Source organism: Fukomys damarensis, unplaced genomic scaffold, assembly GCF_012274545.1.
Source record: "Fukomys damarensis isolate Sample0158 unplaced genomic scaffold, DMR_v1.0_HiC HiC_scaffold_22, whole genome shotgun sequence".
NCBI classification, from domain to species: Eukaryota; Metazoa; Chordata; class Mammalia; order Rodentia; family Bathyergidae; genus Fukomys; species Fukomys damarensis.
In genome coordinates this window covers 15280811-15302018 of record NW_022900934.1, presented here as the reverse complement: position 1 = coordinate 15302018, position 21208 = coordinate 15280811, and the positions used below count along the sequence as shown (strand labels likewise).

The 21208-nt window shown below is 54.6% G+C and overlaps 1 protein-coding gene across 11 annotated transcripts; it reads right to left on the bottom strand.

The window, feature by feature from the left end:
- Nucleotides 1–391: 391 nt before the first annotated feature.
- Ada (adenosine deaminase) lies at nt 392–21202 on the bottom strand. 11 transcript variants are annotated; one of them, XM_033767033.1, is made up of 15 exons: nt 21105–21202; nt 14509–14628; nt 12655–12740; nt 10532–10610; nt 10358–10419; nt 7529–7651; nt 6545–6688; nt 5732–5847; nt 4506–4633; nt 3656–3727; nt 3471–3572; nt 3240–3304; nt 1812–1941; nt 1149–1254; nt 392–695 (listed from the first exon to the last, which is right to left on the bottom strand). In XM_033767033.1, the coding sequence occupies exons 1-15, from the start codon at nt 21135–21137 to the stop codon at nt 679–681; spliced, it is 1383 nt and encodes a 460-aa protein (XP_033622924.1). In that variant the 5' UTR covers nt 21138–21202; the 3' UTR covers nt 392–678. The 11 variants fall into 11 exon arrangements, with proteins under 11 accessions (XP_033622924.1, XP_010629768.3, XP_033622930.1 ...); XM_010631466.3 differs by having other exon boundaries at nt 392–692; XM_033767039.1 differs by lacking the exons at nt 392–695; nt 10532–10610 and adding an exon at nt 14133–14168 and having other exon boundaries at nt 703–1254.
- Nucleotides 21203–21208: the final 6 nt, after the last annotated feature.

The following is a 21208-nucleotide window of genomic DNA, read 5'->3' as shown; positions in this document are numbered from 1 at the left end:
AGCTGCTGAGAAGAGCCGGGGGTCCTGAGAGCTGCCACTCCTAGCCCGGCATCTGATGAGCCCCCTTCCCATCTCACTCTCTCACCCAGCCAGCTGTTTGGAGGACCTGAGAGGAAAGTTTTTGCCTTAAGACCCAGAGTGGAGGAGCCAAGAGTGCAGGGGGCATCTTAGGGGACAGCCCCTTCAGAGAAACATCTTTCCTGGAGGAAGAGGCCCTACTTTCTCATCCCCAACTAGGAAGTTCCAGCTCTCCGTTCCCAGCCTGCACTGGGCTCTTGGACTCTGCTGCTTGAATAGGCTGCTGAGTGTGGGGGCCCTAGGGTTTCCTTCCATTCCCACCTCACTCAGGTCAACCAGCCAAGACCAAAGTACCACACACCACAGGCTATACAATGCCAGCTGCTGGCGGCTTTATTGAGCACCAGATTTTCAGCAAAAGTCACCTGAGGAGGAGGGTTTCAGATTCATGGTCACCTTTGGCAAGGGCCTTGGTCCCTCGGCAGGGCACACAGTCAGAGGCAAGATGTGGTCATTCCCAGGTTTATGCATATGATACACATCAGGAGCTCCTGAAATCCTGGTCTTGAGGAAGGAATGTAGGTAAAGTGTCACTTGATCCCACAGAGTTGTGCGGGCTGCATCCGTGGGCTGAGGGCCTCAGGGGTGGCTATGCCATCTTCAAGGGTCCTGCCCTGCTGGTCAGGTCAGAGAAGCAGAAAGATGAGGCCACTCACAATACCCCCCAGGACACTAAAAATCACAGCTCCAACACCAGAGAGGAACTCATACACACAGTGATCCTGAAGATTAGAGCAAGGTAATGTCTTGCCAAGGCCACACAGGAAAGAAGAAGCAGAAAAGGCCAGGACCCGGTCCAACTCCCTGCCCTTGGCTTTGGGAAGCCACAGGGGTGCCGAGATGGCTGGGCCTGGCCTACGGAAAGTCTTGCCTTTGGCCAGGCTCTCCAGAAAGCAACTACACAGAAAATAAGCCAATCGGATGAGGGGCTGCCACAGCCAGGCCCAGGAGCCAGGCAGTCATCTCACGTCCTTGGTGTGGTCCAGGAGGAAGGGCTCTTGCTAGAAGTCACATAGGAAGCTGGCAGGAGACGGGGCAGGGTGACCACTGGAGCCCAGAAAGAAACATACCGGCAGTGGCTGGCGGAGGTGGCATCCTGTAGGCTCTGTAGAGCTGGTTGAGGAGATCTTCCTTCTCGTTTTCTGGGAGGAAGCAGGACCTTGCAGCATTGATGTTCTAGAAGGGCCAGTGTAGCAGACAACATGGAACCAGACAACGAGGACGGGAGCCTTTGGCATCTAATAATAGTTCATCCTCTTCATGGAACATGAACAGTAAAGCTCAGGGAGGGTTTGTCCCAGGTCACCAGGCAGCAAGTGCTGGTGCAGAGACACAAGGCTGTGTGATGCAGGGGTATGAGGAGACCCCTTTGTGAGAGGGGATGTGGTGGGCAGAGACCCCTGCAGGAGCTGACTCGGCATTATAACCCAAGATCAAGTGCTCAGCCTGGGATCTAGGCGCGGCCTGAAGGGTGCAGATTTTCACAGTGAGGCACATCTTTTTGGGGAGAGGAATCCTTCAGTGCACTCGATCCAAGCAAAGGCTAAATCACCCGGCCCTCAGTCAGGACATCAGCACCAAGGTGTCTTCTGTGGAAGGCATCTGACTCTATGCTTGGCTAGGCTTGACTGCCAGGCTCACTCCAGGTCTCCTGGGGCTCCAGGGCCTAGACATGACCTGCAAGCCTCAAAGCCCCGTGGCCGGTAGTTAGGGCAACAGCTTGCACCACTCACCAGTCGCTTAAACTCCTCCTCGGTGAAGCCCATGTCCTCTTTGGTCATCCGGTAGTCAGTGTCCAGGGTAGACTTGAAGATGAGCGGGTCATCTGAGTTGAGTGAATAGTTAACTTTGTCGTTCTTGAACCTGGTGGGTGCATGGGGAGAGAAGAGCCTCCTTTACCCTTCCATGGCCATCACTGCCCTCTGACTCCTGCCCTCTTTGATCCTCACAAACCCACTAGGCTTTGTCCAAAATCACCTAATCAGCAACACAAGACTCACACCTATCCTGCCAGGCCAGGGCCAGGCAAAGGCAGTGGAGGAGCTTGATGTGACAGCCAGGGAGAACAAGGGCTCTGGGAGGCTGGGAAAGCGACATCCCCTCCAGCCACCATTCTCTCTAGCCTTCCTCTTCACAGTACCACTCCAGAGAGTTGTTGGCACCTAACCCTGTCATTCCTCAATGCCGCTCCATCAGTCTTTTCCAACACACCATGGAAGCCATTCTTGGCATGGACCCCGTCAACCATCCTGTTTGTGTAGAATCAACACTGTTAACTGTTCTTGAAGCATCTTCCCTAGGTTTTTCTGACACCACACTTTTGGCTTTCCTTTTACATGTCTCTTCTTCCTGGCCCTTAAATGCCACTGTCATTTTGGGTTCTATCTTAGGCCCTCATGCTCCATCTTCTGGGGCCTTCCCTTCTTCAACCATCGTATCTGTGCAGATGACTTAAAACTTTCTCTAGGCCATGGGCTTTGCACCCACAGCCCACCTAGAACCTGCACTTGGATCGCCACCAGCACCACACATTCCGCATTTCTGAGGTCAGCCTGAGGACCCTGTCAGAATGCCAGAGCACAAGCTCCCTCCCTTTACATAAGCTTGCCAGGGGGCCCCATGCCAACTTGACTGTGGTCACCTCAAGTCCTTGCTGTCCTTCTGCTTCTGGGGAATACACCTTTGCCCTCTCAAACCCTGAAACCTTGTCCCAGGGCTCTATCAGAGGACAGAGAAGGGTCTTGCCCCTGGTTAGGCTGCAAGATGGGAGTAGGTATGGGAGAGGCCCTCCAGGGGAAAGTTTAAAATGGTACGTGGAGCAGAGAACACACAGGCAAAACAGACTCATCTTCCCGAGGCCTAGGAGGCAGAGCTGGGAAAATCAGGAGTGTGGGCATTTCCCTCAGGACAGTGGGACATTCTGCTGTGGCTGAATGAGCTATAGGGTCCCCAGATCTGCTGGTTAGTAGGTGGGGCCTGTTGGTCAGGTTACAGCACATCTGAGCTTCTGTCTCATTTGTGGGATGAGACAGCAGTAGAGTCCCCAGGTAGAGTTCATAACTAACAGACACAGCCTGGGCCAGTGCCTCATCCCTTCACTCCCTCCCCATGCTGGGCTTCCCAGGAACAGAACTGATCAAGTCCCAGGGGCCAGAACTCACCGGATGGCTGGGTGCTCCGTTTCTGGCTTCCACGCACCCGTGAGATAGCTGGACCAGGGACAGACCTGCAAAGAGCAGGTGTGTGGCAGGCCAGGCCTCCTCTCTTCACACCTAGCACTTGAGCAGCCACTGGCCGCTCCCTCGGGGCTTGCCTGCTTCTCTCTGGAGACCTGCCTGACCAGGAGTGGGTGGGACATCCAGGCACGGTTTCCTCAGGCCCCTGGCCCTCACCTCAAAGTGCATGTTTTCCTTCTGCAGCCTGTCGTAAAGGGTCTTGTCCTCCAGGGTGTGGTAGCCATGTCCCACCCTCTCCGTCTTGAGTACATCCACAGCCTGTGGAGAAGCAGAGGGGCAGCAAGTGCGTGGAGCGGTCCAAAGAAGCAGGGTACGGAGGCTGTTGGTCAGTACCCCCTCACCTCTCGCACGATCTCTGCAGAGCCCACCTCCCCGGCGTGGACGGTGCGGTGAATGCCACTCTTCACAGCCTCCTAGAAAGGGAAGAGCCAGGTCAAGGGAGCCCAGGGGAGAGCCCTGCCAGGCCCTACCTTTACCAACTGCGGTCTGAGTTTTGGCAGGCTTGGGCTCTCCCTGGGTCAGGCCAGGCTGCTTCAACAGCCCGGGGCAGCATGGCCTTGCTTGGCCCCAGTCAGGACCTAAGTGGTAGCTGTCCCTTACTACATAGTTCTTATGTGTCGGGCTCTGAGATGGCTCACGTTATCCAACAGTCATGAGTATTACCACATTTTATGGCTCAGGAAGCCGAAGCTCCTATTAAGTAATAGGACAGATACCAAACAAGAAGTGTGGAATCTTGGAAATAAACCCAGAGAAGACAGTCTTGTCCACAGCCACACAGCAAATCAAGCAGATCCAGCCTCAAACACAAGAGCCCCAACACCACACACCGCATCATATGGGGTTTGGTCAGTCTCTCTCTCTTTTGAGACAGGCTGGGTTTGAACTCATCGTCCTCCTGCTTCAGCCTCCCAAGTATTGGGATTATGGGTTTGCCATCACTGTACCCCAAATTCAGGGGCTTTTATTTTTTGTACCAGGGATCAAGCTCAGGACCTTGTCCTTGCCAGGCAGGTGCTATGCCATGCCACTGAGCTAAATCTCCAGCCTGAGGGGCTTTCTGCACCCAATTCTGAGCCCCCAGATCTAACCAGACATACTTGGGGACTCAGGTGGCCCTGTGCTCCACGTCTGGGGTAATTCCCCCCACAGGCTCACCGTGTGCCAGTCTCCCCTCTCCCACAGGCCCACCTTGTAGGCCTCCAGGTGCCCCGGGAAGCTGCTGCTTCCTTCGATGGTCTCGTCACCAGCCAGGTCGATGCCCACCACAGTCTGCTGCCAGTACTTCTTACACAGCTCCACGACCTCAGGGGACCAGTCTGTGGCAAGATCCCCACCAAGGCTCTATCAGCAGCACAGCGGAGCAGGGCCTCTCAGTCCCCCTACTATCACATGTCCCCCAGTGCAAGACAGCTCAGTGTCTAGTGTTCAAAACCTGACTGCCATGTCCTAGCCATGTGGCCTTTGGCCACTTACTCTGGACACAGCCTCAGACCGCTCCCTCACCAGCGGGGATGCCACCACTACTGTAGCACAGGGTCAAGCCAAGGCCATGCCAAGGTCAAGAGTGAGGCACAAAGGGCAGAACCCGGCACAGTTAGGGACGCATGGGTTGTTTCCTCACTTGATGCCTACAGCGGCTCCCAAGATGGCTTCCCCTACCTAGATGATAAGGAAATGGAGTTTAAAACTCAGGCTGGGATTGCTAAGGGTATTACTCATGTATTATATACCCTGAAGCCATAAAGTTATTATGATTTATTTACATAGGATGGATGAACAGAGGGTTTAGGACCATTCAAACCACAACTTTGTGTTTCCCTGACAGAGGGGTAAGAGGCTTCTCCTTTTTCTGACTCAGTTTCCCCATCTGTGTGATTAAACAATGGTAGTCCCACCTCATAGGCTACAACAAGGATTACAGAAAATACGCACAAGTTGCTGCCCCAAACGGGCATGTAGATTGGCAGCAGCCTCTGGCTTTGGTTCCCCCGATCCTTAGAGGAAATGATTCTCCTGTGCCATTCTCAGAGAGGTGGCATGACTTGCCCAGTGTCACACAGTGGGGTCTGACACAAGAAACTCAAGCCCTCGGAATGTGATGAGTGTCAGTGCCCTCAGCAACCCCAGAATTCAGACCTATGTAGGGGCTCTGTGGGCCAACTGGGAAACTGGATAGTTTGGATAGTTTTCGACTGCTGAGGCTCCTTTGGTTTTATACTTTCTATAGGCCATGTGGCTGTTGAGAGTGTCACCAGAGAGGTCAGAGCCTTTCCAAGAGGCCTCCCGTGTCTCCAGGAAGCCCCAGGAGCAGGCTGAAGTGCTCAGGGGACACCATGGGCAGGTCAGGCACAGCCTCACAGCCAGGCCAGCAGGTCGGGGCCAGAGGCAGCTGGGCAGCTGGTGATCATACTCACTGGGCTGGTGGCGCATGCAGCACAGGATGGACCGGGCCTTGGTCCTGAAGGCTTTCTCCCCCTGCTGCAGGCCCTGGTTCACTAGGTTCACCACCTCGTCGGGGGTGACGTCTCCTCTGTGTAGGGACAGGAAATGGTACTGAGCAAAGGGAGAAGAGCTGCCCCCACTGACCCAGTTCTTCTGGGGGGACAGATGACCCAAGCCTTGGCACATCCCTCAAGCCTGGGCACTTCTACATGGCAGCATGTGGTGGTGTCAGATCCATTCTCAGGAGCTCGGGTCCTGTATGGTTCCCACTCCCAGGTGGGTCAGAATCTGGCTCTGAAGGTGAGGCCAGGGTTTTGGTGCTATTACTTCCGGATCTGTGGGTGTCCAGGCAGGGGAGCAGGAATTGGCTAGACTCACTCCAGCTGCGAGGTTCAGAGGACCTTTAGAAATCACTGGTTAAGTGCTAACATTCCCAGGCAACAGGCCTGTGTCCAGAACTCAGGGCTCCAAAGCACAGCCAAGTACGCTTGCCCAGGGTGAAAATAATCCCAAGAAGGGCCGGGGATTTAGCTCAGTGGTGCCGCCACCTGCCTTGCTAGTGCAAGGTCCTGAGTTCGATCCCAGTACCAGGAAAAAAAAAAAAAACAACAACAACCTGAAACAACTCCAAGGTAAGGAGGGACGGGAGCCACACTCTTATGGCTGAGTTAACCCATCTTTCTGAGGCCGTGGACCAGATGTGGCCATGGACCAGCATCTCTGGTCTCAGGGTTGGGCTACCCAGCCATACCCTCAGCGCAGCCCGCACCAGGGCTGTCACTCACTCAGCCTGCTTCCAGGGGATCGGCTCGACTTCGGCGTTGGCCAGCAGGTGTGGACTGTAGCGCACCTCCACATATACCACGCCCTCCTTGGCCTTCATCTCCACAAACTCATAAGCAATCCTTTTGATGGCCTCCCTGCTGCCCCTGGGGAGAGAAGAAAGGGGTTGGAGACTTCTTTCTCTATCCAAGGCCCTTGGGGAGCTCTGGGAGCAAATGAGGCTGCCCCCAATCCTTCGCGTATGAAACCCACCTCTGACTGGCAGGGAAAGAAATAATAAATGGACACAGCTAAATCCAATGGTACTGGGCTAAAGGAACCTAGGATTCACTCATTGACTTATCTGCTGTGTGACCTTGGATTAGTCAGTCACCCTCTCTGACACCCACCTCAAAGGGTCATCACAAGGACAAAGGAGCTAGATAAATGTCATAAACCTCACCTAGGCCAGTGTTTAAGAACACAGCAGACAAAGGCTAAAAGTATTTTCACTGTTTCTACTGAGCATTCGCCCCAGAAGCAAGGCACAAATTGATCTGCCAGTTGCTAGTGGACTCTGACTCTGCCTGGCCGGAAGGTTCCACCACAAAGGGCCGAAACGAAATGTTGAGCAGAACGTGAAGGAAGGCAGGCAAGTGTTCCAAGAGCCCTGGGTACAAGGACCTGCTGCCCTTTCCATTCCCCACCCAAGAATTCAGCCTCCCCTCCCCTCACAATATGAATCCCCGAACTGGGGAGACAGGAGACTCAGGTCCATGCCCTGCTCTGCCTTGGGCTCTTCTCTGGACCTCAGTTTACTCAGGCCAAAGGGCTCTTTAGCTAACGTCTGTAATGGTGGCCTGAGGCTGGGGAGGTCAGAATCTCAGACTCCCAAAGAGCCATGCAGCTTCTCCAGTGCCCTCTGAAAACCCTGGGCCAGGCCCATGCCTAGTCCTGGTCACAGGAATCGCTGCTGTCCCAGGAGCTGAGGGCTGGGGATCACTCACGCGATAACAGGCATGTAGTATTCAAACTTGGTCAGGAACTCAGGGAGGGACTGTGGCTCATCCATGCCGATGATCTGCTGCAGCTCTATCGCTGTGTCAGCTGGAAGGGTGATTCCTCTCTTCCTGGAACAGAACCATGAGGGGAAAGGAACAGTTCAGGGAGGATCCCGACGGCCTAACAGGGAAGGATGGACAGACCAAAGCCCCAGCAGGAAATGTGGGATCTCTCTAGCCAGTTCTTCCCCTTGGACAGATGAGAACACTGAGGTCCAGGGCCTGTGTAGCCAGGATGTGGTCCTTCTGAGACCTGCTGGGCCTAAGTCATGACAAGTCAGCAGACTTCAAGGGCGGCAAAGGGGACAAGCAGGGGTCCCTTTGTGTGAATGTGTGCACGTGTTGCTGATGCCTACAGACAGGACAAGTGTCAGGCAACTGTCAGGGCAGGTCCAAAGCTTCCTCCTCAGCCCTGGGAGTATGCAGAGCCAGCTGGTCTGGTGCCCAGTCAGCGGAGATCCGGGCGTTAACCGCAGCATAACAATTCCTGAGCCTCGGGCTGGCGCCAGGACATCCCCTCCACCCTCTTTCTCGGTCTCACCGAAGCAGCCCCCCAGCCCAGCGTGCTGTGAGAGGGCTGGCAGCCAGCTCTGGAGCAGGCCTGGTAAGCCAGCCCCCCAGCTCAGAGCTCTGTCCCTTCCCTCCCCAACCCCTTGACACAGGCTGGACCAGGGTGACACTCAGCAAGTCCTGCTTCTGACAGACACCCTCTGGCCTGAAGCCTTCCTCTCCTCAATAGCAGCCCTGGGCTGCAGGAAGCAGGGTGCAGCTCCGTGGCTTCCTCCTCTGCACACGGCCCTGCCTCCTCCTCCCATCCTGGCCAGGCTCTGGTTCATGGAGGCAGGGAGGGATGTCCTCCCTGGGCCTCAGTTTCTCCATTTTTAAGATAAAAGGGACAGGCAAAGAAACACTTCCTTATATGGGGCACAAAATTGCACAAAAGGCACCTTGAAGAAACAAAGCAGAGAAGAGAATTTGAAACTCAAGGAGATGGGAAGATACTGCGTCCTTGCAATATTAAAAAGGGAATGTTCCTGCGTTGGGTGGGAGGGATGTGGCTCAGTAGCAGAGCACTTGGCCAGCATGTGCCGGGAAAGGTTTCCTACATAAATGCCTGTTCCTAACCCTACATACGCCCCTTCCTTATCTGGCAGCCTGGACCTCATGAGGTCACCCTGGCACACATCAGTCTGCCAGTCAGCCAGCTGTGGCGCCTTGTCAGGCCTGGATCCCTGTGAGACCCCATGGTCAAGATGGAGCTTCTGCTGCATCTTAGGACACAAAGGATAGAAAGCCCCTCAGTGCTCGCCCACTGAGCCTCCAGCCTTAGCTCCGAAGGAGAATGAGAGGTCTGCTACGCCCACAGACAATGGCTCCGACTCCTGCCCAGTAGTCAGAAGAGGAGGAGGTCTGAGAGGGACGTGGTGTGCGGACAGACAGGAGGCTACTACAGTTTCAGAGCAGGGCAGTGACCCGAGAAGGCGGCCAGAGGAGCGGATCGTGAAGGAGACCGAGAAAGAGGTGAAGGAGGAGGAGCTTGGAAAGGGCAGACTCTCCGAGAGGAAGGAACAAGACATGGCGAGAACAGTCACCGAGACAGAAAAAAGGTCCCTGGGTGCCACAGGCCAGGGACTCCTCTCCTCTCTTCCCCTGCCCGCTGCTGACCTGGCCCTCCAGCATCTTTGTGGGTGCCGATATACCGAGCTGGCTGCCCAAGGACTCCAGGGCAAACTCCAGGGGGCACCTGCCACACCCCCTGTCCAGGCCCACTGAGGTGGCCCGTGCTGGCAGCTCCCTCCCCTGTCCTCCAACCCGCCCTGGACATTGTCACCTCCTTATTCCCACTAATGAGTGAGTGCTCCATGACCCATCAACACCCCAAGATTAGATACCATCTAATGGTCCTACCCTAGTGACCTCGAGGGGCCCTGTGGCAGCAGCTGCTGGCTCCCATTGGGCAAAGGACAGGCAGAGATAAGGCCCAAGGCTTCAGCTCCTCACCTGAGCCAGGAGGTGCTGCTCAATAACGCTACCATCAGGTGACGTTTACAGTGCACGCCTCAGCTGAGCACTACTTCATGAAACCTCTGGCTGCAGGGCAACGGTTGGGGGCACAGACTCAGGCCACACCTCCTGGGCTCAAACCTCTGCCCTGTGCTCCCTGGGCGAGTGAAATGACCCCACCGTCACGGCTCTGTCAAGCAGGTGGGGCAAGCGGCCTGGCCCCAAAAGCTGGCATGAGGAGTCACTAAGTTAACCCAGGTGAAGCCCAGAAAGTGGTGTGACCACGGTCAGTGACAATGAGCTCACGCTGCACAACTCCACTAGTGCAACAGTAGCTGCTGAGGGCAGGAAAAGGTTGCCGGAAGTGCAGGGAGAAGGAGAAACGTGTACTTTCCAGAACTCTCTCAGGGAGCTGGGGAGGGATGCTTCTGAGCTAAGGACAAACATCCCAGGATCACCAATTCCCCCCGAAGGGCAGGTGTCAGGACCCCCAGAGGGATCCTGGCTCCCAGAAAAGAATGTTTCAGCTGGGGTCAGAGCTGACCTTCTGAAGACGATGGGGGAGAGCCGAGTCCTTCCAGCTCCAGATGAGGTAGAGTTGAATGCGGGACACTAACCCCTGGCAGGGAGGGAGGGACAGCCCATCTCCCGGATAGGCAGGCCCCATGCTTACCCTCCCGCCCAAAGAGGCTGGGGCCCTTCAAGCAAGGGACCCCGGGGTTCTGAGGAGCTGCTCACTCCACCCAGCCCTGGGCAGGCAGCTGGACTTACTTGGCAAAGTACAAGATGGTTTCAGGCTTGATGGCTCCATCCAGGTGGACGTGCAGCTCCACCTACAGGGGCCAGAGAGGAGAAAGAGATGCCCACGGGTGTCTGAGGGGTCTTGGGGGTCAACGTTAACATTTGCTGTGAGGACCACTAGCTGCCATTTCCTGGGACACTCACCATGGGAACTTCACTAAGTTCCACACAGGGTCTTCCTTGCTCCTCACCCATGGGACAGGTCCAACTGTTACCTCCACAGCTGAAGACGTGGAAGTTCAGTGTGGTTAAGCATCTTGTCTAAAGCCACATGGTTGCCAAATAAGGGAAGCAAGGAACCAACTCCCTACCTTTGCTCTCAGCCACAACTGAGGAGTGGCTTGAGCCCCAGAGCTGGCCGTGTGATCTCAGAACAAATGCTTGACCTCTTTGAGCCTCAGTTTCCACAACAATAGGAGAGCACCTCTCCTTACCCAAGACCTACTACAGCCCTTACTAAAGGACGTGGTGTGCAGACAGACAGGGAGGCTACTATCAGGTTCAGAGCAGGGCAGTGGCCCAAGGAGAAGGTGGCCAGAGGAGCGGATCATGAAGGAGACTGAGAAAGAGGTGAAGGAGGAGGAGCTTGGAAAGGGCAGACTCTCCGAGAGGAAGGAACAAGACATGTTAAGGATTTTAAAAGATGGGGAGGTGGACAGATGTGGCCCAAGGGAAACTGACCCTGCCTCTTGGCCACAATATTTACTGTGAGCTTTAAGAGAAGCACAGCAGGTGCTGGAAGAATGTGGGCTAAGGGACTTTGCCATCTGCCCGTTCCTGGGCCAGGGGGAGATCCAGAGAACTCTCAGCTATTATCTCCACGAGAGCAGGACCATTTCTGGAATTGAGAGACCCGGATGCGGAAGCTGGTTGCCTGGCTGGGAAGGCAGGTCATTGGGGGCACCCGCAGGATCTGCCCCCTGCAGAGGAAGCCGGGCCTGGCAACAGCAGGGGCTGGCAAGGAGAAGATGCCAAGGCTTCCTGTGGGCAGGACCGTGGAGTAGTCGGATCTCTCCTGCAACCTTCCAGCCGACAAGGCACAGAGCAGTCTTTACTCCCGGGCTCAGGGTCAAGCTATTTGTTGGGCTCCTTGACAACATGAGTTCAATTCCCACTTGGCCAAAGATTTATTGGATTCTCAACATATTCTTAGGCTTGGAACACCGAAACTTGCAGCCCAGGGAATTGCCAACCAGCTGTGTGACCTGGGGCAAGTGACTTCATCTCCCAGAACCTTTTGCCAATCCTTAACCCTCCCAGGGCAGGGGGAGACCCAGTGAAAGAGGCGGAGTCATATCGTGGTTAGAGCATCACTTAGACCAAGCCAGCATCCTGGCTCCTTCACTCACTCCCAGTGTGACCCGGAGAAAGTCACTTGACTCACTGTGCCTTGGTCCCCTCATCTGTCAAATGGGGGAATAGCATACCCCATAGGGCTCTGTGACAGTCAATGACATTAATGGCTGTGGAGCACTGCACATGTAGCAAAATGCTAGATATGAATCCACTACAAGTCTTTTTCATTTGACAAACAATTATGGAGCCCCTGCTGGGTGCTAGGGACACAGAGGTAGGCAAAAGGGACAGACTCTTATTCCTGTACCATATAGAGTACAGGAAGGGGAGAGCCACCAGGCAAGTGTCATATCAATAAATGTACAGGTATAGTGACACATTCCTATAATCTCAGCACTGGGGAGGCTGAGGCAGGAGGATTCCAAGTTTCAGCCCAGCCTGGACAACTTAGCAACATCCTGTCTCAGGATAAAAAATTTTTAAAAAGGACAGGATGTAGCTCAGTGTGAAGACCACAGGTTCAATCCCCAGTACCTCAGGAAAAAAAAAAGAAAGAAAGAAAAGGAAAAAGGATGACATTCCTGGTTAGATTCAGGTTGGGGGTGATTCCCACAGCCTGAGACAGAGAACACTGGAAAAATACCAAGCCCTAAAGGGAGACAAAGGACTGGGATGTGGGAGAGAGGACCTCGGATCTGACTGACTTTAGCGGCGACAGAGTGACATCAGCACTTAGAGCTGTCCTTGGACACAGGCAGGGGACATAAAGAGGCCTGAAGCTGTGCACATCAAGGGAGGCGAGGCCAAGGCCCAGTGGCTAAGCAGGGGAGGCTGAGGCTGGAGGAGACTGGCCAGGAGGTGTGGTGACAGGGGTGCCTGGTGCAGAAGCCAGGCCATCAGATGTCAGGGAGGAGTGGGGCCCCCCAAAGCTATCTACAGCCTGATTCCCAGAACCGGAAGTATAAACTTACATGGCAAACGATGTGACCCCTGGAAATCTTGAGAGGAAGAGTTTGTTCTGGATTATCCAGATGGAGTCTGGATGACACTTTGCATCCTCAAAACAGAGGCAGAGAGAGTTTTGAGACTGCACGCATGCACACACACACACACACACACACACACACAGAGGCATAAACACATGTGCTCATACACACACCCCAGGAAGCAGCAACACGACCACAGAAGCAGAGACAGGAGTAATGTGGCCACAGGCCAAGAACACCTGGTACTGCCAGAGGTGGGGAGAGTAATGAACAGAGGATGCCGAACCTTCGGAGGGAGCACGGCCCTGCCAAGACCACGATTTTGGACTTCTGGCCTCCAGAACTGTGAGAGAATATATTTCTAGAACAGAAAGCTACCAACTTGTGATACTTTGTTACAACAGCCCCAGGAAATCTATACAGCCAGGCCCAGCCAGGTCAAGGGCAGTAGGGCAGAAAGATGCCCCTTGGTCTAAGAACACAGGCACTGGGGACCCTGGGGTGGTTCTTGACCCCGGCTGTCCATTAGGGGCACCAAGAAAGCATTGGAAAGGCACCAATGCCTGGGCCCACCCCAGACATTAAATCACACTCACTGGGGGTGGAACCAGACGCTCACTGGGATGTTTGTGTTTTCGAGGTAAGGGGATTGACCCCAGAACCCTGTGCAGGCTACACTAGTGTCTACCACTGAGCTACATCCACAGTCCTGGTCTGTTTGCTTTGTCAACTCCACTTTTTTCTTTTTTAAACATGCAGTGAAAGTTAAAAGCCAGTGCCCCGGAAAATCTTTTCAGAGGTCTGAGTAGGGCCAGGACCATATAAGAGGAAGGCAAAAATGGACATTTGAAAATGCAGAAAATTTTAACTGTCCTCTCACGAATTTTACTCCTGAATGTGGGACTAATGTGTGGGAGGGGCAGCAGGTATTGGGTGAAGAGGAGTGTGAGGTGGAGTGACTTGGTTGTCTGTTCACATGGGTAGAAGCCGGGTACAGTTGTGCACACCTATAATCCCAGCACATAGAGAGGCTAAGACCAGGCAGCTTAGTGAGACCTTGTCTTTTGCTGTTGTTGTTGTTGTTTTTTGAGACAGGGTCTCACTGTGTAGTTGAGACTGACCTGGAACTCACTGTATAGCCCAGATTGGTCTCGAACTCTATAGCGATCCTCCTGCCTCAGGCTCCCAAGTGCTGGGATTACAAGTGTGTGCCACCATGCCCGGCATGAGACCTTGTCTTAAAAATAAAATGTTAAAGGGGCTAGGGATGTAGCTTGGTGGCAGAGTACCCGTGGGTTGATCCCTCGTATCAGGACCAAAAACTGGTGGAGTTAGGCATGGTGACACCTTGGACGCTGAAGCAGGAAGATGGCGGGTTAGAGGCCAGCCTCAGCAACTTAGCAAGCCCATCTCAAAATAAAATGAAAAGGCCTGGGGATGTAGCTTAATATTGGAACACTTACCTAGCATGTACGAGGCCCTGGGTTTAATTTCCAGGACTAAAACAAAGAAAATAAACATTGGTGGGGATGGTAGACATTAAGAGAGAAGGGCAGCAAAGTTGGGGGAGGGTATAGAATGCAAAACCAGGCCTGAGAGCAGGGGAAAGAGGCACTGAGGCCAGGAGGTGGCTGTTTGCCCCACAGGTCTGCAAGGCTCCTTCTGAGGAAAGGATTTAAATGCCAAGGCAAGACACCCTTCGGTTCGCTGCTCTGGCCAACAGCTAGCGATGTTCAGGGTGGCTGCTGTCCGGCCTGCCTGGGTCCTGAGTGACCACCACAAGCAGAAACCTCACTGGAGACCGAGGAACGAGGGCATGAGCAAGAACAGCTCCCTCACCATTGCGGCCGATGTCGGTCCTGCAGCACAGAGCAGCCTGTCCCGGACGACCGAACACCTTCCTGTGCTCGGAGTCCCAGACTGGGGTGAGACACGAGGCCAAGAGCTGTGTCCCAAGACCTGTGAGGAAAAACACAGGCGAGGGCAGCCGTGTACGCAGTGTGTCCAGAGCAGACGGTGTGGAGGAGCAGACGGATAGAAGTGGAGTCACAGGCGGGCAGGAGCGAAAACAAAGAGGAGGGCGGTTCCAGGTGGGAGGGACGTGGGCGCTGGGCGTCCCACACAAGCAGGCTGGGAACTGGCCAGGGATCTCATCTCGGGGGCCACAGCACAGCGTTTCCCACGCGAGCGTTTTGAATAGGAGAGGAGCCTTCTAAAAAGCTTTTCCTCACCGGTAGGCAGAGAGCTAGCGGGAGGGAAGCCTGAGCAGAAGACAGCACTGCCTCCGTGTCCGGATGCGGACCAAAAGCGCGGGCAGGACATGTGCAGCCTTGGGCACGGGGCACAGCAAGCTGCACGTCGCAGAGTACCTTCCATGCCCCACAGTCCTTGTCTGTCCTGTCTGTGGCCACCCAGACACATTTTGGGGGAGGGATGAAGGCAGGAGCCATCTTCACTGGTAGGCCAAGCTCAGGTAAGGGTTCTACCGAACCTTCCAGAAACCTGCCAAGAAGCCTGCTCACTCTGGGCCAAGGTGGGAAACCAAGGCGGGGATCCTGCTCTCCTGACTCCATTCCAGGAGAAGGAAGAGCGGGGTGTCTAACATTTGAGAATCTATCACGTACATGTCTTACTTCATCCTCACCACCAAGGAGGGACTTTGCTCCCATTTTATAGATGAGGAAAAAGAGGCTTAAAGAAATATCTAAAGACCCAGAGTCACTCAGTGATGGGATCAGAATTTGAACCCGGGGCTGGCGCCTGAGCTCCTAACCACTATACTAAATTTTATCTCACTTCAGATATAGCAATAGCAAAGCTAATAAGAGGGCTACCTGCTCTCATCAGTCCCTTTATGTTATTTACTCTTGACCCCTTGGCAAGGTACACATAAGCCCTTGTTGCAGACATGGCAATGGACTTGCCCCGTTCAGCTCTGCGAAGTTCAGGGACCTTCCCAGGATTACACAGATTGGGTGGTGGAGAGAGGGTGGAGCCTAAATCCTGCTCATGGGCCACACACAGAACCACCCCAGCCCTCATGCCAAGCCTGAACCCGGCCTCCTGACCTCTGGATAGGAGCCTCATGCCCTCGCTCTGTATTCGCTCTCCTCAAGGCTGACCCGTAGCTGACCCGGAGTCTTCAGAACAGCAGGAAATCCTCCCAGGGCTGATGCGAACAGGAAGCAGCCCCAGTGACTGACAGGTATTTGCTGCGTGCTGGGAACTGGGGAAACACACTAAGTCCTGGCTCTCGAGGGATGTCAGGCAGGTGAGGCCTGGAGCAGCGCATTCACACCCTGCATCAGCTCAGGTTATGGGTGTTGGGGGCAGGGCCAGGCGAGGACATGGGTCCTAGACTCCTTGGCCAGATTCTCCCAGGTCTGGCTCAGGTTCTCAAGGGCTGGAGGGTGAGCAGGGCTGCCTGGCTCCCAGACAAACCCAGTCAGAAAGTTTTGCCCTGGGATCTGCTGGCCTCCAAGCATGCTACTGTTGGTTTTTACCCCACTGACATTTTGTTCACTTGTGCAACACAGCTGTCTCCCCCACCAGCACTTTCCAGAGAGCAGGGACCTTGTCAGTGTCATCCCACTGTGTCCTCAGTGCCTGTCACAGCTCCTGGCACAGCAGAATGTGCTGTCGGTATGGCCAAGTGCTGGCTTCAGCGATGCTGGGTCTCCTGCCTGCTGTGAGGAAGGGGCTGACCTCTCTGTCTTGGGTCTGGCAGAGAACCCAGACAGGGGCAGAGTAGCCAGGGCTGCCTGACCAGCCCCTGGACCCTGAGCACCACAACCAGAGCCCGGATGAGCCATGGTCGCCCTCTTCCTGGCCCTGCTCTTGGCAATGAGCTTGGTGGTGCCAGGGGCCAGTGCCTTACACCCCTATGGTTTCTCAGGATGAGGCCAGGAAACAGCAGTCCTAGGCCACCAAACTGTTACAGCCCCACCTCCTCCAGGAAGCCCTCTCTGCTCAGCCCCATCTGGGCTCCTACAGCTGAGGCAGAGAATGGAGGTGGGTAAGCAGTTTCCTAGTGTCTCCTGCTGTCTTGGGGCCCGAATGAGCTCTGTGCTACTGCTGCAAGCCACCCCAGCAGTTTCCCACATGTAAGATGCGTCTTCTGGCTGAGGGAAATCACACTGGGCAGCAGATTAGGAACTTGTGCAGTTATCCCTGCTTTATAGGGACAAGACTGAGGGACAGGGAGATTACAGAACTTGCTTTTGGTCACAAGAGACTAAGGGGTGTCTCAGACTAATGAATACCATGGCCAAGTACTTGTGTAACCCTAAAACTGAAAGTTTTCACCCTGCCATGAGCTCCCTGCATCCTTCACTTTGAGGAGCCAGGAGGATGATGGGAAATTGTAAGCAGGATGAGTAAGAGCCGTGGTAAAGCCACTGCTGCTGAACCTGCACTTGGGGTCCATGACACAGGCATGGGTATAATTGCCACGTCGAAGAGAGAGCTGAAGCACAGTGCAATTAACTGATTCAAGTCCCCCCACCCCTGGAAGTGGGAGATTTGGACTCAGAAGGCCCGGCCTAGGGCCTCAGTTCAAACTTCTAGGCTGTTCTCCCTTGCTGGTCAACAGGACCACAGAGGCTACCTGCCCTCACAGCTGCTCTGGGGCCTCAGTGACTTGGGAGCAGTGTAAACCACCTCCCAGCATTCCTGTCCAGTGTCTCAGCACAGCGCCATTTCCCCACCCCCGGTGTCACTGCACGGACCCTCCCAGTCTCTACGGTGCTGAGGCCAGTGTGGAATCAAGAGGTTGGCTGGCCTCCCTGCCTCCTATTCTGACTTCCTCCCTCTCTGCCCAACAAAAGGCTTCCAGGAAACCCAGTCTCTTGTGTTCCCCCTGCCCAGCTGCCCTGTGAGTCAAATGGGTAACGCAGGCTCTCCCAGGGGCATGTTTGTCTCAACAGGTGGCTCTGGGAACTGAAAGACACTGAGAGCCCAGTGAGATAAAGCCAGGGCTTTGTCTCCGGAAGGTGAGAACCAAGAGCAACCCTGCAGGTGGGGAAGCTAAATCCACAGCCTCAGGAAGGCCTGCACATCTGAGGGCCTGCAGAGCCCACTGCTTCCTGCAAGTCTAGAGAAAAAACGCTGGAAGCCACATGCCCATCCCCACCACGATGTCGACTTTTTCCATCCCATCCTAGACGGCAGACACCTAAGGACTTGCCTGACCACAGTAGGGATTCAACTCCATTCTGCTTGAAGCAAGGCACTGGCTCACGTTGCTGCCCTCCCTGGAACTTCTCCTCACGTCATCCATTGTTTGTTCGGGGTTTTTTGGTGGGGTGTCTTTTAGTTTAGCTTTTTTTTCGTCCTTCACAAAAAGTGACTGGTAAATTAGCAAAGCAGTTAACTACATCACATCAGTTTGGGGTTATCTGCTGCTTTCTGGCCACGTGACTCTACCAACTTCCCTCCCCACTCTGAGTCAGTTTCCTCATATGTAAATGAAGATAACAGACAACGGCGGCGAACGCGAAAGGGTGAAGAGAGGTAAAGTGGTTAGGAAAGTATGTAGCAAGAGGGAACAGCCCCAGAGGAGAAAGAAGCGCTCTGGTTCTCAGTTAGCCCCAGTTTCTTTCTGCTTGAGGAAGGGACAGCTTAGAAGCAGTTGTTCCATCCTGAGCCAGTTCACTACTTCAGGGCGCTCGGTCCTGTGTAGCCTTGGGCAAACCTTTTCACCTCCCTAGGTCTCTGCTTTTTCTTCTCTGAGATAAATCACTGAAGGGACTTGCACTCTGGACCACTCGAAGGACAGCCACGGTCATTATTATTATTACTATAACACTGCTCTTGAGGACACAGGGCCTCAGGATTCTCGGCACATTTCTTGTGGACAGAGTGATACCAGCCACCCACCCACCCCTTTCCACCTTCTCTAGTGCCCAACAAGTGCTCAGGGAGCTTCTGTTGGAAAGACACAATCACACAGGGTAAGCCACGGTCTGGGCCTGTCTCAGGGCCAGCAGTATTAGCACGGTTTACCTGGGAGCCTGCTAACGGCAGCTCAGGCCCCACCCAGACCTCCTCCATCAGAGTGCGTTCAACATTCAAAGGCAGGTGATATGAATGCACATTAAAGTTTGAAAAGTGCCACCTGCCTTCTTAAAGCAGCTACGTAGGAGAAGCTGCAAGTGAGTGTAAGTATGAGAGGCTAAGGAACCAGTGAAGGCCTCTGTCCCAGAAGAAATATCTGCATCTGGGCCCTGGCCCCTTCATACCCAAGTCTCCGGCAGAAGCAGCTCCAGAGATGGTCAGTGGCACGGGACTTTGAAGTCAGCCCCTCCAGGCTCCAACTCCAACTTGGCTACTTCCTAGCTGTGTGATCTCGGGCCTAGTTAGTCTGTCTCACGGGGATGACGCTGGCAACCCCACAGGGTCACTGCCAGGATCAGATGAATTCTTGTAGTTACCATGTTTGGGCGTGTGCACAAAACAACCAACTTCAGTAAGCTTCAGCCAGTGATACTAATAGTTACACTGATTATCATTATCTGACCACAAATACTTACTATCTCTCTACCCACAGAAAGCCCAGGAGCCGGTTCTGGTCACAGCTCCTCCTTCCCAATTCTCTTGCCAGCATCATTTCCTCCTTCCAAAGACATGAGGTTTGTGACACCTCAGACGTGGCAGTTGACTACCTCGCCTGTCAGGATGACTTTTTTTTTTCCCCCTTTTGGAACCAGGGATCGAACTCAGGACCTTACACTTGTGAGGCAGGCGGCGGCTACTGAGCTAAATCCCCAGCCCTCAGGATTAGTTTTTAGCATCCAAACACTCATGCACACAGGTGGTTCCCTGTTCCCGAAACATGGAAACAAGTCCAGAGGGTGGGCAAATAAATCAGATGAGAGGATTGGACAGGGCCCCCAAACTGGGTAGCAAAGCATTTGGGCCTCCCCCAAGGGCTGTTAGGAAAGTATCGCAAGGAGCCAATCAGTGCCCAGAGCAAGATCTGTGACCGTGTGACCCACTATTCCCCCATTTCTCCCACTCCACTCCCTGGTCAAAGGGCTTCACCTGCTGCCTCAGGATTCCCCTCAGGACGAGGTGGCTCCTCTGTCCCTGCCCAGGGGCAGAGGGAATCCAGAGCACACACGGCAAAAAGGTGGAAGCACCAGTAGTGGGGTCCAGACCTGCGCCCCCAACCCCAGGATTCTAACATTTTCCATGTCTCCCATCATCATTGGCACCTATTTCTTAGAGGGATAAGTTGAGGCTGACTGCAGCCGACCCCGCCCTCTGGCCTCCTGGTCTCACGTACCATTTATTGGCCGAGTCCCTGTGCTTGGTGGACTCCTGGTGAAACTGCAAGTTACATGAGCAGTAAAAGTTAGATTTTTATCTTTTAGAGACAAGCAACTACTCCGAACTTCCTCCTCAGGTGCATATAACCAACACCTCATCTCCTCAGCCCAAAAGAAGTGACAGAATTTGCAGATTTCTGCCCTAGGAGACGGGGCCCAGCTTCCTTCCCCCCAGAAAGAGGAGCAAGAGCTGGATGGCTGAGAGAGAGTGTGTGGAGATCTGCAGTCTCTGTGTCCCCTCCCCTCTGTTCCTTACTGTAAAAGACCCCTTCCTCCCTGTATACAGAGGGAGGGTGATCTGAGGAAAAGGGGCCCCTCTATCTCCTGGAAGCTGGCTTAGAATAATTCCTTTTTCCTTTTTACCAAAAGAAATGATCCTCTTTTATTGGTCAGCAAACGGAACCTGAACTGGAGCTAAGTGGCCAGTCAGAGGGACCCACGCATCCCTGGACAGAATCTGCAGGCCGCAAAGCAAGCCACGGGGGCCGGGACTCTCCCGCACTGCCCTTTCCACGCCCACAGCTGGTGGGACAGGCAGGAGCGCTCTCCTGAGGGCGGTGGCTGCGGCTTGACCCGGAGCGAACCCCACTGTGACCCAAGGGCCAGGACCCCAGCCCCAGTCTGAGGGAGGGGCGAGATCTGCTCACCCCAGCCACTTTCCCTTCCGGCTCACGGTTCTTGATTCTTCCCATGAGCGCATCCCCAACCTGGGCCCTTGGGGCTCCCAAAGCCATCATAATGTTCAAGGTCATTATGTGCCGGACTCAACACCAGACACCTAGAGATGTGGATCTCAGGGGCCAAATTTTACAGCTCAGTTCAGAGACGTCAAGGCCCCACTTAGGATCACACAGCTACTTGGAGGCAGTGGACGAGGCTGACATCCAAAGGAGCCAAGTCGGGGAAGAAGCAGAACCCGGAGGCCGGTCAGGGGCGCCTCCGGGTCCTGGACGCTCCTGCCTCTCGGTGGCTCACTAAGCAGCCCAGGGACGAGCGGAGGCCGAGCCGAGGGGTCAGAGCGCCAGCAGGAGCCCGGTGCGCTTGTGCAGAGAACGCTGAGCACCGCCCCCCCCACGAGACAGACCGGGAGCCCCGGCTCGTGCTCACTCTGGGCTTGTCGAAGGCGGGTGCCCGTGCCATGGTGCCCAGCGTGCGCCCCGGCGCCGCTCCGTCTGCCGAAGCTCGGTGGACCTCCGCCGGTCGGTGGCCGT

Excerpts from the sequence above, each read along its gene's own strand:
- Ada (XM_033767032.1), bottom strand. The coding sequence starts at position 21,137 with ATGGCACGGGCACCCGCCTTCGACAAGCCCAGA. Across the intron at positions 10,420-10,531 it reads AACTTAGTGAAGTTCCCATG|GTGGAGCTGCACGTCCACCT; the intron begins GTGAGTGTCCCA and ends TGGCCCCTGTAG. Across the intron at positions 6,689-7,528 it reads TACTACATGCCTGTTATCGC|GGGCAGCAGGGAGGCCATCA; the intron begins GTGAGTGATCCC and ends TTCTCTCCCCAG.